General features: G+C 26.6%; 2 protein-coding genes across 2 annotated transcripts; both read left to right on the top strand.

Annotated features, from left to right (window-relative positions):
- The first annotated feature begins 3,926 nt into the window (after positions 1-3,926).
- On the top strand, positions 3,927-7,236 carry LOC113556448 (cytochrome P450 4C1-like). The gene is made up of 12 exons (XM_026961398.1): positions 3,927-4,131; positions 4,258-4,367; positions 4,674-4,764; positions 5,433-5,621; positions 5,686-5,755; positions 5,826-5,952; positions 6,025-6,106; positions 6,187-6,293; positions 6,371-6,439; positions 6,547-6,715; positions 6,780-6,965; positions 7,043-7,236. The coding sequence occupies exons 1-12, from the start codon at positions 3,927-3,929 to the stop codon at positions 7,234-7,236; spliced, it is 1,599 nt and encodes a 532-aa protein (XP_026817199.1).
- An 8,126-nt stretch (positions 7,237-15,362) lies between these two features.
- Positions 15,363-16,444, top strand: LOC113555778 (co-chaperone protein HscB homolog). Its single transcript, XM_026960312.1, has 3 exons — positions 15,363-15,871; positions 15,928-16,181; positions 16,250-16,444. The coding sequence occupies exons 1-3, from the start codon at positions 15,482-15,484 to the stop codon at positions 16,359-16,361; spliced, it is 756 nt and encodes a 251-aa protein (XP_026816113.1). The 5' UTR covers positions 15,363-15,481; the 3' UTR covers positions 16,362-16,444.
- Positions 16,445-16,452: the final 8 nt, after the last annotated feature.

Genomic DNA, 16,452 nt, shown 5'->3' with positions numbered 1-16,452 from the left:
GAAAACATTAGTTTCTATAATTTTATTATATTTGCGTTTCTTTCGAATTACCTAATATTCTTTGAATGCTGTGGGACATTAACTAAAACTCGTGACTAATAATCACGGTCAGTCAAATATAGCAGAAATTATGAACAAAATTAGTATTCCAGAATAACATTATAATTATTAATTTATCGGGTACCTATTACCTAATTCACATACGCTAATCGTAAAAATCGTTAAATGGTATTAATTATTTTTATTTTTCGGAACTTTGTAGGAAATAAATATATACTATTAAAAATTAGATAATTTTCAATACATTTTTATGAAGGTTATGATTATATGATATGCATAAATATGACAAAATTAAAATGTATGTAATACAAGTGTTTTTACAAAATAAATGTTTAATATTAACAAGTTGATATTATACCTTTATTTGAATTTCAGTAAATTGCAGCATGTAAGTTGAGGTTTTTATCATTTTAACTTAATTTAAATTTTAAATATTTGCTGTATAAATATATACAAATATTATTTATACTATCCTACTATATGTTTTTCTGAATAAACAAAAAATATGATTATGGAAAAAAAATACTCAATTTGGGCATCATTTTTTGGAGGGAAGGAGTGTTTTTCTATAATAGTGTCAATCATATTAACTTTGGACAAGTTGATCATAAATAAAACCAGGAAAGCCGTTTTGTTGTAAAGCTAATTTTGAGCGAACCATGACATTAAGTAGGTTATCAGTTATCACTCTTATTATTGTAATGCATGTATTAAATTTAAGTTTCTATGATCAATACAATAAAATAATAAAAATCGTTTGAGGATAAATTAAAAAATATTAAAAATTTAATTTCAATCGCTCTTAAAAATTGTTGTGATTTAATACTAAAATTGTTTTTAATATCCAGTATAAACATTTATGAAGAATCTTGTACCAAATTGTCTAGTCTTAAATATTTAATTGTATGTATTTAAGCAAATTTTAGTGATTTTGATAAATCTTGTATAAATTAAACCTATAACCTTTAAATACATATAATAAATATAATGAATATATATTTTAGATATTTATTGTATTACAAAAATTCAAATAGTTATAGACAAAAAAGGAATAAAAGAGCCAAAATATTTAAAAAAATATATTATGTCTATTAAATACTATTATGAATATTTGATGAAAATATCTTATCTTCCGTGTCATTTATTTTTAAAATACAACAAAAAAATAAAATATATTTTGTTGAGAAAGGGTTTTATTTAAAAATTCCCTTTTTTCTTAAATTTTTTTTCTTGTTATTTTTATTTTTTAGGGATCAACTATATCCAATTTTCTATAAAACAATAATTATAATTATTCATGTAATATATAAATAATATAGAATAATATAAATTAGTTTTCATAACATTAATTTGAATGTCAAAATATTGAATTAAAGTATCAGTTACTTTATGATATACTTAGTAATGCTTAAAGAATACGATATCTAGTTTTTGTTAACTTGGTAAAAATCTACAAGCATTCAAATTATTTCTTAGTTTTACTGAACGTCCTACTGCTCCAGGTTGACATTTACATTTATCCATTTTAAATAGGAGAATAAATAACTGGGAATCCTAATTCATAAATCGTGTTAATGATAACTGAATATCGTGACGAGGGGTTGTGTATTAAAAAATTATATTTTCAAATAAAATATATTCCGATGAAGTGTTTGAAAAAAAATATATTTAATTGAATTTTTGTTCGAATACGTTTTTGTTTTGAATAATATAATTTATTGTAAGAAAAACATATTTATATAAATTATTCAAAATTAAAAATATGTTTGTAGAAATGCATATAATGCATCAAATAAGAAGTTTAAATTGTATGCAATGCTTCTTAAAAACTCAATGTTATTTTTAATTCTTTCTTCATTTTGTTTCCTATTTTATTTTCGCAGTTATTCCTTAAAATAAATGATTTAATTTTTGTCTTTCACTATTTAATGAATAATGATGAGTCGGAATTTACGAGGGAATATAAAGTTTATGTCAATATAATAACTGCAAAATTTTTAAACACTAATTTATTTGAACATATCATTTTTGAACATTTTACCCGAGACCGAATAACGATATTTTCAGCGGATATGGGCAAGTATCATTGTGTACCAATTGTAATATTTCACAAGCAAATAAGATTTTGGGTTTAAAGCTCTAAAAATAGAAACTCCTAAAGTGGCAATTGATACAATTATGTATTGATAATACTAATGTCCCTAACATTTTTTGTCCATCTATATTGTACATTACTTTCTTTATAAATACAATAGGTATATTTATTATTTATATTTTTTAACCTTTTAACCTAACCTAAGAGGACCTCACTAGCTTTTACCATTCCATAGCAATGGTTAGTCCGATCCTAGACACCATAATTAATTCAAAATAATAATAAATAAATTCACGCCCCTTTAAAAATAATTTATCGGAAAACTCTAAATTTTCTATTCAGAGAATATGTATTCAAGGTAAGTAAGATTTTGAATGAAATATTTAGTGTTTGTATTTGATTAGAATATTTATTAATTTAATTAAAAAATAATAATATGCATTATAATAAATAGAATATAATAATTATAAATTATCATTGGATTATATTTTATGTAAATATTGAAAAATAGAAGGGGAGTTTCACGTATAAATGTATTATAAAATAGTATTTTAATTTTTTTTATGTTCAGTTATATATTGTAATAAGTACCGATACATGCCGAATTTTGCAGTTTAAATAATATTAATAAGAAAAAATTAAAAGTAACTATTTTTATTTTAATTAAATATTATTATAATATAATATTGTTAAAAATCAACAATATGTAATAAGAACTAAATTTAGAGAATACATTAATATCTTGTTGATATATTACTACCATTTAGCATACGCAATACCTAGAAAATATTATACAACACTTCATTTCATCAATCCCAGGTAAATATCATAGTAACCGATATACGAGTATTTTTAAATAAATTAAATTAAATGTAATTGTATTTTATTGCAAGAGGGTATACAACATACTAATATACATATTCATATTTTACATTCAAATTAATATATATAATTTAAAATTAACTATCTAACTCTAATGATTTGAATTTTTCACCAATCACCAAATTAATAGTATTAGCATTTCCCGGATAACATTTTCGTATTATTAAGTCTCTTTTTGTATTCTTTAAAGACAACTGAAAGTTTTTACTTTTTAGATTTTTAACTTAATAGAGGTAAAAGGTTTTTTATAAGTTTTATTTACCATTTACCATTATTAAAAAATATCAAAAATACAAATACATAATATATACTATTTTACTATAGATAGATATTTCAAGTTAAAATGTTCACAAAATTGGTCACTATATATAAATAAAAAATAACAAGTCTTTTGGTTATAATTTAAAAAATACTATTTGTAGGGACTTTTTTCTCGATTACGTAAATTATTTTTTACTGCACTCAATAATGTTTTAAAAAATTTTAAATTAATTTTAAAATATTATAACAAAAACTGTTTTTCACATTGTTTTGTCAGGCGGGATATCGATGTTAACTTTTAAGTTAATTATAATTAAATATATTATAAAAAATAATTTTATATTAACTATTATATAATATACGTATTTATTTTTTGCAACAATTAATTAAACCTACTGTATTGCCAATATGAAACATTAATATATAATTAAATAACCTTAGAAATATAGTTTGATAGACCAAAACCACTCAGTATTGTTTTTATTATTATTGAATTAAAATTTAACACAATGATTACTTCGCTTTTTTTTAGAACAATTTAATAATTTATTCTAACCTAACCTATATAAATCAATGCAAGTTGTCCTCTTAAAAAGATTACTTAAAAAAATTGTTTATGATTATTAGAATGAAAAATATTATACAGTCATTAAGAGATACTCGATTGACAACTTCAGAGTTACTTGTTTACCATGCAATTTTCTTTTTTGTTGTTATTTGGTGTCGTTTTAAATGGATCCGCAGAAATTTTGAAAGAGTGGCCACAAAAATGATAGGACCTAGTGGGTACCCATTCATTGGCTCATCATTCGACTTTATTGGAACATCCGAACGTAAGAAAATATGAACACTTTTATAACCAAGTATAAAAATAATATGATTTATACGAGCACATAATACTAATACATATATTATATACATATATTACATAATACATATACCTACCTATTTTTTTTTAGAGGTCATGGAAAAAATACTTAAATTAGACAATAAATACAGTCCTGGACCGTTTAAAATATGGGTGGGTCCATATTTTGGAGTAATTATTATTAAACCAGAGGATGTACAAGTAATTATTTTTTTAAACAATTAAAAATAATACATAATTTCAATAAATTAATATTTTGTAATTTGTAATTTTTTTTGTATTTTTAATACCTAACAATAAATATATTATTTTAATTAATAATAATATTACACATTTCTAACTTACATTTATTGAGTATCAAAAAATCAAACATATTGTTCCCTTTTTTTCTTCGCAACGATAACTAATCGACTCTTCTTTAAATAATATGTACAATGCATAATACAAAAATATATTATCCTTAATCCATATACTTTGGTAGTTAGTATGTTATCTAATTTGTTTTAGTCTGTGTTGAATAATTCAAAAGCTCTACAGAAAGATCGTTTTTACGATTTTATTAAGAATATTTTCGGAGAAGGATTGTTAACTGCCCCTAGTAAGTATGGAAAAAATATTGATAATTTGCATGAATTTGACAAAATATTGTCATCCATATAATTAGTAAATCATTATATAAAAACATAATTTAATTACCTTGATTAATTTTAATTTTCCATTGATTCAATTTTTCAATGATAATTTTATATGACTCGATGTCAATGTATTTTTATTAAAACCTTACATATTAATGCCGTTTAAATTTACTAGGAACCATTGCTACATTTGACAATTTTTCATTACGTATAAAGCACAATAGCCGAGGATCATTTGTGTATCACAAATCCAAGAAAATCTAATTTTTAAATAATCTCCTCAATATTGATAAATAATAGTACTATATTTTGGTTTTTTTTTTTAGTGATTAACTTACTGAAGTACTGTCGTCACCAGTACGAATTAAAAATGTATTAGTCAATAAAAATATTATATAAGACTTTTCAGTGAACTTTTTATTTAAAAAATATTATAAACAAACAAAACAAAGAACAATTATAGGCATAATCTCACACTTAATTTAGAATTTAAACTAATGAAGTGTAAAAAAAGTGTATAAAATTATTAAAATATATACATAAGTTTATGATAATATAAACAATTATTAATGATAAATGATAAATTATTATTTAATAAAATTATTAGAAATTATTATTCTTTTTTTTTTAGTTCATAAATGGCGGAAACATCGTCGTCTTATTACACCCTCATTTAACTCCACTCTTCTTAGTCAGTTTTTCCCTGTATTTAACGAAAAAAACCAAATCCTAATTAAGAATTTAAAGAAAGAATTAGGTAAGACGACACCATTTGATCTCTGGGATTACATTGCACCAACAACTCTTAATTTAATTTGTCGTAAGTTTTTTAACACAGAAATATTTAAATACTTAACTTTGTTAAAATCGTAATTTTATTTAAGAAACTGCAATGGGTTATAATCTTGACAACCAATCACAACATGGTTCCGAATTTGAGAAAGCCATGATAAAGTAAAAAATAAATAAATAAATAATTTCCTTAAATATAAAATATATATTTTTAAACAATACATATTTTTAGAGCATCAGAACTGGATTCATTAAGGATAAAAAGCCCGTGGTTATATTCAAACTTTATGTTTAAACTATATCTAAAACTTAAGGGACATTCCAATGTATTTAATACGTTGTACAAGTTACCATTAAAAGTATGTCTTTTATACTATACATTTTAGAAATATGACATAACCAGACTAAAATAATCTATTTTTAATGTTTAGATGATCCAGGAAAAAAGAGATGCCTTTACACAGAGGAAAATATTAAATAAGCCAAGTGCCACGAATATTACAGATAATGAAAGTGAGTGGAAATGTGCAAAAAAAACCAGTAGTATAATAGGTGATAATATATTAATACCATACGTATTATTGATTATTTAGAAAAAAAATTAAAAGTATTTTTGGACACATTATTTGAATTGAACGAAGCTGGAGCTAACTTCTCCGACGATGACATTAAGGACGAAGTTGTGACCATGATGATAGGCGTAAGTAAATTTATATATGTAAATACTTGTATAAAAATATAAATCTATTGAATATAAATATGTAAATAAAATTACAGGGTAGTGAAACTAGTGCTATTACAATCTGCTTTAGTCTTTTATTGTTGGCCATTTACCCCGATATCCAAGTAAGTAATCATATTATTACATTTAATAAACCTCATTTATGGTGACATATAAGGTGATATGCAAATATATTGTACGTTTGTGATGTTTCTTTACACTAAAATTTTAGAATAAAGTTTACGACGAGATTTATGAGATATTTCATGATGATGATGAAACAATTACTGTAGAAGACACTACTAAACTGGTGTATTTGGAACAAGTACTAAAGGAAACACTTCGATTATTCCCTGTATTGCCTTTGATATTTAGAGAACTTCAAGACAACGTTAAAATTGGTGAGTGAATTATCAAAACCGCATATTTAAAAACTTATAATGGAAAAAAAAAATTATATTTTAGTTTCAGACGATCACATACTACCAAAAGGAACGACATGTATTATATCTATATTAGGCACACATCATTTTTCTGAATTATATCCAAACCCTTGGAAATTTAATCCCGATAATTTCGATCCTGAAAATGTTGCTAGTCGCCATAAGTATAGCTTTATAGCTTTCAGTGGTGGCCCAAGAGGTTGCATAGGTATGAATGACTTATAGGAACAATATAAACCATGTTATTTATTATGTGATATGTAAATACTTATAAATATAATTCAGGATCCAAGTATGCAATGTTGTCTATGAAAGTTGCAATGTCTACGTTCTTGCGGAACTACAGCGTACATACACACTATACACTTGATGACATAAAATTAAAATTAGATTTATTATTAAGAAGTGCTAATGGTTATCCCGTCACAATCCAAAAAAGAGATAGAAGACCTACATACATACGAAATAAGAAATTGTAAGCTTTTAATTATGTTTAATTTATTTATATGAGTATCTATAATTTATTATGTATATATTATTTTAATTCAATAAGTTCTCATTTCTTCAATTTTAAGGAACAATTTAATTTAAACATTTAATATCAGGTTTTTCTTATACATTTTTGTTTGTAGAATACTTTAAATAATAGTATAATAATACCATTATTAAGTTTGTATTGAATAAACTAATTTATTTTATATCAAAGTTTAATGAATATTATAATTCGTAATAGCATATAATATACTATTTTAATGTTTAGTTATTATCAATCATATCAATATATAATAATAATAATATTTATTAACGGAAATTAATTTCAGAAATATATTATATTAGTTTCTCGACAAATCACAACGTATTTAAATTGTTCACTGTAGTAATTAATCATACCATGTTTAACGGGAAAATCATCCCCTTCCAACTGGACCTAAAAAAAAACAAAAATACACAGTCTTTGACTGCCATCAGTAAAATTGTTCACGTTGTTAAATTTATCTCACTTGAAAATCTGAATACAACACTACGTTTTGAATCGATTTGTAATAATATATTTAAATATGAAAAAAATATCATACAAAATTATTTATCCATCATAATGTTTCGTGTATCATTCGTGTAGTAAAAATAGCCTGTCTATAACACCACGTGGTTAGTTTTCAAATTACTACAGTGAAAAAACTAAAGTTACGTTTTCGTTTCATTGTCTAAAAGCTTATATAGAAACTTGAAAAATTCGCTATTTCTACTTGAATTATAATTTTCTATGAATAATGAAATTTTCACACAATCTTATAGTCTTTGATATTGACTAAAAATTAATAACAGCTTATAGGATTATAATTACGAGTATATGAAATAATATTATAATTTATAACATATTATGTTCTTTTTAGAGAAAATAAGCTTCCATCCAATGTCCCTTCAGAATCATTTTTTATCGTTTACATTTTTACAATGGTAAAATTTATTCACCTATTTTTTACCGATTTCTCAAACTCCATAATTAATCTTATCCGTATAGTATCATAACTATTATGAGTCACGAATGTGTCTGATATTATGTCGTATTATAGATACGCCATCGGCCACATCCGGGAAATGATGAAGTTACCGCGAAATATAAATAAACGATGGGAGTTATAGCTATATATGCAATAGACAGGTACATAGACTGCCACTGCACTACAGTAGTGCAGTGAGTATGCATGCAAATAACACAATTACTGTTGATTTTATTAGTTTTATGATAGTTATTATTATTTTCGTTAGTTATGTGTGGTTATATTGTGTATATATTTTAAATACACATAATATATATAGAAGATTAATTTTATGATTTTAATAAACCTTTGATAAAGCTGTCTGCCAACTTTGGTCGGCGTGATGTATATAGTTTTATTCAAAAATATAAGTCCATACAATCCTTGTGTTCCCGTGTAGCGGCAATCTTCAATTTATAATCATGTTAATATGTTATTATACTATACACGGAAAGTATGTGTAGCTGCAAAAAAAATTGTATTTTCATCAATTATATATGTAATATGTTGCGGGCAATGTGGAATACTGGGCAAATAGGGACATGTGGTCTTGCAGCTTGAGCAATGTGAACCACGGATACAAGTAAATAATAATTGTTTGTACAATATTTCTTATTGAAATAATGTATGCAGAACAAAAGAGGTACCGAATAATTAAATTTCATTGTTAAAAGTAGCGCGCTCCTTTTCTAATTTATGATGATAGCCAATAGGGATATGATTGATGAACTAAAAGTTTAGCTACCGAGAACAACAAAAATGATATAAATATATAATGCAATTTATTGAATAAAAAAAAAAAAAAAAAACCGTATGGTACATCGACAAATGGGCTTCGAATCAAACGTATATTATATACGTGTACATTTAAGCAATAACAATAGAATAAATATCACGTACATATAACTTATAACGTCATACTTATATCTTCAGCCACGGGTTGTTTTGTATACCATAAAAGCGTTTCTTGACGACGTTTGTGTCGCACAATACTGTATTCATGTACATGGGTGTATTAATACATAACAAGTTTTTTGTAGGTGTATTGATGTGTTATTATAATAACATGTTATATATCTTTAGAAATCGTAATTTAAATTATAATGTCATTGGATGATGTGTAATAAATAAATGTTTCTTTATTTTAAAATATTTTTATATAATAAATTTAATGATTTTTGGGGATTATGAACGGCTGAAGGTGATCCGCACAGTAATATGATATTGAGTTTCGTGTGGAACGCTCGTTATAATAAAATATAATATATACACACTTATAACCATTTGTTATAAATACTAATTTAAATCAATAATAGCACAGTAATACTAAATACCGATATAGAAACGAATACGCATAAATAATTATTTTACTCGTCGGTGTACGGTGTTGCGGGTGATTTGCGGCCCAATCCCTTAATATAATAAGTATATGAGTTGCCCGACCCGAGTTTATAAGAAGTATGTACGAGTTGCAGCCAAACAATAATGTATATCGTATTATAATTACATAATGAATTTGAATTGAATTGAAAGATTTTTTTTATTATTTGATTAACACAAAAATAATTACGAAGTATTAAATAAAATAAATAAATTACCTATACCTTTAAACTTTAGCTTGTGGTGGTGTAGGGAGTAACAGTACACACAATTGATTTTTCAATTACATATATTAATATAACTACATTAAATAAACAAACGCTGTATAATAAAAAGAGAGAGAAGAAAGAAAAATTAAAATTAAAAAAGACTATATTTTACTTATAATATGTACTATGTAGTATATACACACATCACAATGTAATATAAGTATATTGGAAAAGTATTTAAAGTAATTTACTAAATTAATTAATAATATTGAGTATTTCCAATTATTCAAATAAAGTAAATTAAATATGTATTAGGTGTCAATTTTTTTGGCTTAATACGGGCCCGTATTAACGGCCGTTAACCATTAAGGCCATTTGCCACAATTACCACTTATTCCCACATCCATGGGCGTAATGAGGGTGAGGCAGGGGAGGGGCAAGTGCCCTCCCTTTGCATTTCAAACTAAATTAAATTCCTTACACCTTATAAATTGAGTTTTAATGATTTAAAATTGGCTACCCTCGAGTGGCGCAACTATGGAGGTGCTGAAGCACCCCCAGCTTTACTTTAAGCATCCTCAAGTTCCACGTCTTTGTAATTTCAAATATCTATAGTTTTAACAATGAAGTTTATTCTATGATTTTATGACATAATAAACTCAAACACAGAGTTCTTAAAAACAGAAATGCATCAAAGAACAGTTTAAAAAACAGGTTAGATGACATAAAAAAAAAAAATTCTAAATAAAGAAGTATTTCCAAATGTATACAAGTTAATGCAGTTTGCATTAACCATACCTCTTGTCAATTCTGCAACATGTGAATGAAGTTTTTCTTCACTGAGGAAGTTGGAAAATTGGTTGCGAAGCAACATATTTCAGCAGTGCTTTTATGTATTTATGTATGCAAATATGCGCTAAATATGTATTTTGTTTTTTTTTTTACATTAAGATTTTTCGTTTTTGGTAAAAATAATACTTAAACGATGGGGAAAATATGTACAATTTCAATATGATATAATATATTAGGTATATTTACTTCAAGAATTAAAATTTATAACTAGGGATTTTGAATATTTTGATAGGTTTTCAATTACAAATGAACGACAATTATCAGCCCAACCAAGCAAAGACCATTAATTTTTATCAGGTATTTTATATTGGCAACGTTTTTATAAGGACATATTTTTCAAGAAATAAATTTTGAAATATACTCAAAGTTCGACATTATCGTGAAATATTAATAAAAAAATAACACTAAAATGTAATAAAATGCTATTTTATTTTAATATATGCATATATTTTTAAAAAATCTCAAAATATGCGAAAATATGTGCATTCGAATTTAATTTTTTAACTCGTTAGATTGTGATTTATTTCTCATTCAGCAACTTTTTGATGCACTCAGTAAAAATATGCAAATGCATGAACTTCCAGGCTCTAATCATAAATATTGAGAGAGCTCGCAAATGACTTTGTTTCTAAAGAAATATTAAACAAATTGACAAATATTGAAGAAAATGATGTTTGACACTTTATTCTAAAGTATGTAATATAATCAAAATAATCGAATACTATATTAAAAAAATGAATTGTGTCATATTTTTTTCCAAAAATAATATTGCGAATATAATACCAGTATAATCTAAATACAGGGATTATGTAAAGTTGGGGGTGGGGCAAAGCCCCCCACAACTTAATAAGCAATTCATAATTGTAACACCCTCAAGATTTGAACTCTAGTTGCGCCACTGCTGCCCCGCCCTGATTGAAATTCTAACTACGCCCATGCCCACATCCCATGGTTCTCTATTTTTGTCATCTCTTCTTATCCTATCAAACTTAGATCTTGATATACATGGACAACATGATTACGCTCATTCGTCCGATCTCCGTGAACCGTTATTTTATTTAATAGTTTTCCTATAGCGCGCCAGACATGTCCTATCCATCCTATTCTTTTGCTCTTCATAACTGTTACTATGTCCGGTTGATTACTTGATTGTATATAGTCATCATTAGTTCTACGCAGTACGCTCATATTCATTGGTTTCCTCATTCTTTCTGGGGCAAAATATTCGTTTTAGTACTTTTCTTTCAAATATTGCTAACTTTTTTTCATCAGTTTTTGTTGAAGGCCGTGCCTCACATGCGTACAATGCAATTGGCCTAATAAATACTTTATAAATTGTTATTTTCAACTTTTTTGAAAGAATTTTAGATTTAAAGAGTGATTTTAGCATTCCAAAACATCTTTTAGCTGCATTTACTCTTTTTTTCACTTCTTCGTATCCTCCATAGATTATGTCTGGTCCTACTCCAGGCCACTTAAAAGTTTCTACCCTATATACCCCTTATAAGTTTTCAAATCTCATTTGTCCTACTGGCTACTACTAACTTTGTTTGATTATGGACTCTGCGTGATAATATCATTAGGTATCAAATCAAAAAAAATAATATAATATAACATAATAAAATAATATTTCACATTTCAAATGTTCGTATAGGTAAATAATATTGTTTTGTCGAGTTTAGAATATAATATAATAATGGTGGAAAAAACCAATAATATTCATAAAAATAATATAACTGTTTTATCGTTTCCCGATAACTATAATGTCGCGTGAACTTTTCGGTTGCGCATAGTAAATAAAAGAGTAAATTATGTTAATACCTGATACCACTCATTATAATATTATATGTGTATGCCACACGCTTGAAGCTCATCGCATATTTGGGTGGCATGATGCTAATCACAACGGTACGGCGGAGATCAGTGCCGCAGCGTGGGTTTCAGCTTAGTGTATGCATTGAAATAGTAAGTTAATAAAATCGTGGGGGGCTACGCCCCTCACACCCCCCTATACTCTTCTTAAAATTTAACTTGAAACATACAATGACAAAATGTTTTACATGTCTGTTAATATATATTACGTAAGTACATAACACAATATTATATTTAATAAACAAATAAGAATAATTCGATAGACGACGGCTGACGATAGCGTATGCAAAACTGATCTTGCATACATGAATGACAACAGTATAGCGCGGCGCGGCCGTAGTGTTGCGGATTAATCAATCCTAATGAACTTAAAAGAAAATTCACAAGATATTATATTATGAAATACTAAATTAACACAATCAAAAATATTTTTATAAATATATTACATTATTAATACAAAAAAAATTATTTTTTCAATTTGTGAAGTGTATGCTGTGCATATACAGCATACGTTCACGCTACGCCACTGGCGGGGATAGAGTTAACATGACGTGACAGATGACAGCTGAGAACTGATAGTAGGTAGGTACGTGTGCGGGCTCAACGAGGCTCAGGTGTCGCAATGACGGTGATGGCGACTTATTGGCGTGACGGAGACGGTACGGATGAGTTGAACGGAATAAAGTCAGCTGCGGTGCCGCCAACTAGTAGTTTCTGGATACGGCGATGTAAGTGTGCGAGACATCGGCGGCGACCGGACATAGACATGACCGACGGTACGATATTACAAATTATAATATAGATTTTCAAACACATATGAACAAGAGTTATTGATTATCTATTTCACGCGTGTATTGACGAATTATTAATTATTATTATTTTAATATTTAACGAATCATTTATTCACACCAGGCAACTCACACGACCGGAAAAGACTGCGCTATACCTTTGTGTGTCCCTGTATGTTTCTGATTTAATACATTATTTGTTTTTATAATTTTATCTATATAATATTATAATATTTTTATATATTTGTGAGTGTATTTTTATTTTATCATGATTGTCGAGCTACAAGTACTATACGCTTCTTATCATTTGCATAATATTTATTTGTAAATGGTTTATATGTATATTAGCTTAACATTTTACCAAATATTTATATTGTCATTTTATCGGAACGCGATTTCCGGATACGACAAAGCCAATGTGCATGGCATTTGTGATGATCGGACATAGACATGACCAGTGTCGGCCTGGCCATGGCCCGCTGGGCCACGAATGCTGCCGAGGCCCCTCCGTTTTTTTTTTTTTTTTTTTTTTTAGTGTCGTCAATTTTGTTCTTGTTGGGTTTATAGGGAATAGAGACTCCCCCCGTAAAGTATTTATCAAAATATTCAGCCGTTATAGAAGCAATTTTTTTTGAAATTGAAATTGAAAATTGATTCAATAATCAGATGTTTTCCCATAGGTTAGGTTAGACTTTGTTCAAGTTAGAGGAGGTTTTTTGGATTAATTGCGCTACTGAAAGTTAAGTTAGGTTTTATCTTTATTTTTAAAAACAATGGACTTGGACGAGACCACGAGGACCCCGCTTACCCGACCCTGCAACCTGTAGGGGCCTCGGTGCTCCGCTGTAGTTGGATTCAGCTATCATAGAAATATTGCATAAAAAAAAATGTATTATGTATTAATTTACAATACCTACTATACGTCTATGATATATAGGTATTGTATATTATGATCCATATTGGTAAAAATGTAAAGTACCTATATTTAAAGAAGTATCTTAAAATGTTGTTTCAACAAAATACAGTGTACATTTTTTGGGGAGCCCTTAAAAAAACTGATCCATGGGCCTTTGGTATGCCAGGCCGACACTGGACATGATCGACAGACGCCTTAGGTGTTAAATATTTGGATTTTCCAAAAAAAAGAAGGCCGCGGTCCATTGCATGTGCACGCTACTACGTTTTTAAAGACTTCGCGAATACCCTACCAACATTAAATATTTAGTTTTTAGCTGAAAACAGCATAAAGTGCGTGTAACAATGCATGTAAAGTATAGGGGTCAAAAAACAAATCCTTCGCCCCAAAAACGTGCATACAACTTTTGACATGCACAAATAATTATAGTCACGACAATTCATAATAATTGTCAAGCGATATAATATATTCACGATGACTCCTACAAAGTGTTATCATGTTTAAAACAAACTATTAACTTGACATTTTAATTTTAATCCATATTTATTATAGATTTAACTCCGACATTTCTATGAGTGCATGACATAATTTCTTATTTTAAATTTTCCACTTTATGTCTTTATGTATAGAAAAACATTTTGTTTTGGTTAAATAAACTGGAAAATTTAGTACAAGGTTTTTCATAAGTACCTAGTTCCTACTAGAACAAAATATTAATAATTAATATAAATAAATACATTTCTTTTTTAATAGACATTATAGAAAAACAAATAATTTGGTTAAAAATTATATATATATATATATATACGACGAATAAATATTTTAGTTTATTTTATTTTGCTATACCTAATTTAAAAATATTGTTTGTGATATATGTATTGTATTTCAATATAAAATTTACTGAACTAAAAATGCATTGTTATCATAAAGTCAATGATTGATATCTACCTCACTATCACAGTGTGATACTGTAGAAAAATGTTATCATAATTCTTTTATCAGTATTTTTTATTAAACATCAAAGTATCAGACGAATAAAAAATTTGCAATAAGCAAAGTTAAAATTAAAATTAATTTGTATTATTTGTAAATATTTAACTAAGTTCAATACCTAAAACATATTGATAAAAATTTAATTTTTGGTTATTCTTTTTGTTACATTAATAATGTTTGTGACGCGATATTGGCGTACAAGTATGTTTGGAAATAGCTTATTAAGAACAGTACGCCAGAACGTTCACCATTCTGAAGCTAGACAATTCTCAGAACCCTCATGTCTACAGAAAAACAATATCAGATATAATAATTTCAAAGGCCATCCGTATGTAACTTATGATGGACTTAAATGTTGGAACTGTCAAAGTATAATAGACATCAGACCATGTCTGTTTTGTAAAAATTGCTCAATAATTCAATCACCTGAAGACCAAAATTTAAATTATTTTGAGCTTTTTAACATCAATGTTCAATATGACATTGATACTGTACAGTTGACATCAAATTTTAGAAAACTACAAAACCTTATGCATCCAGACAGATTTTCAAACAAAACTGAAGTGAATTTTGTTTTTCCAATATATTTAATCATGTTTTAAAATTAATTGTGTTTTAGGAAGAACAATTACTATCAGAATCATTTTCTTCTCTTTTAAACAAATCTTATACTACTCTATTGAATCCACTTTTAAGAGGCCTTTATATGTTACACCTTGGTGGTTTGAGTATTGATGAAGATTCTATAACAATGGATACCACTTTTTTATATGAAATTATGGATTGGAATGAAAAAGTTGAAGAAGTTAATACAAAAGAATCTCTTGAAGGTTTGAAGAAAGATGTTGATGATATGTTGGTTGACTTATACACGTTAGTTAATAATTTAATTAGGAATAATATTTTATCATGGAATATAATCAATATTTGTATGTTAATAGGAAATTGTCAAAAGCTTTCAGTGAAAATAACCAAAATCAAGCAAAAGTATTGTTATCAAAAGCCAAATTCTTTTCAACATTGCTGGAAAAAATTAAAAATAAAGAATTATAAAAAAAATATTCAGTATATTTTTCAAACTGCTAAAAATTTGTTTCAAAAATATTTAAATTAATAATCTGTTGAACTAGAAAATTTCAGACAT

The sequence above is a fragment of the Rhopalosiphum maidis genome, chromosome 4, assembly GCF_003676215.2.
Source record: "Rhopalosiphum maidis isolate BTI-1 chromosome 4, ASM367621v3, whole genome shotgun sequence".
Classification (NCBI taxonomy): Eukaryota; Metazoa; Arthropoda; class Insecta; order Hemiptera; family Aphididae; genus Rhopalosiphum; species Rhopalosiphum maidis.
This window is presented reverse-complemented; position numbering and strand designations above follow the sequence as displayed.

What these genes read in the sequence shown, in the direction of transcription:
- LOC113556448 (XM_026961398.1), top strand. Translation starts at nt 3,927, where the DNA reads ATGAAAAATATTATACAGTCATTAAGAGATACTCGATTGACAACTTCA. An exon ending in AGGATTGTTAACTGCCCCTA is followed by an intron (nt 4,765 to 5,432) that starts GTAAGTATGGAA and finishes TTTTTTTTTTAG; the next exon opens with TTCATAAATGGCGGAAACAT. An exon ending in CCATTTACCCCGATATCCAA is followed by an intron (nt 6,440 to 6,546) that starts GTAAGTAATCAT and finishes CTAAAATTTTAG; the next exon opens with AATAAAGTTTACGACGAGAT.
- LOC113555778 (XM_026960312.1), top strand. Translation starts at nt 15,482, where the DNA reads ATGTTTGTGACGCGATATTGGCGTACAAGTATGTTTGGAAATAGCTTA. An exon ending in GATTTTCAAACAAAACTGAA is followed by an intron (nt 15,872 to 15,927) that starts GTGAATTTTGTT and finishes ATTGTGTTTTAG; the next exon opens with GAAGAACAATTACTATCAGA. An exon ending in ATGTTGGTTGACTTATACAC is followed by an intron (nt 16,182 to 16,249) that starts GTTAGTTAATAA and finishes GTATGTTAATAG; the next exon opens with GAAATTGTCAAAAGCTTTCA.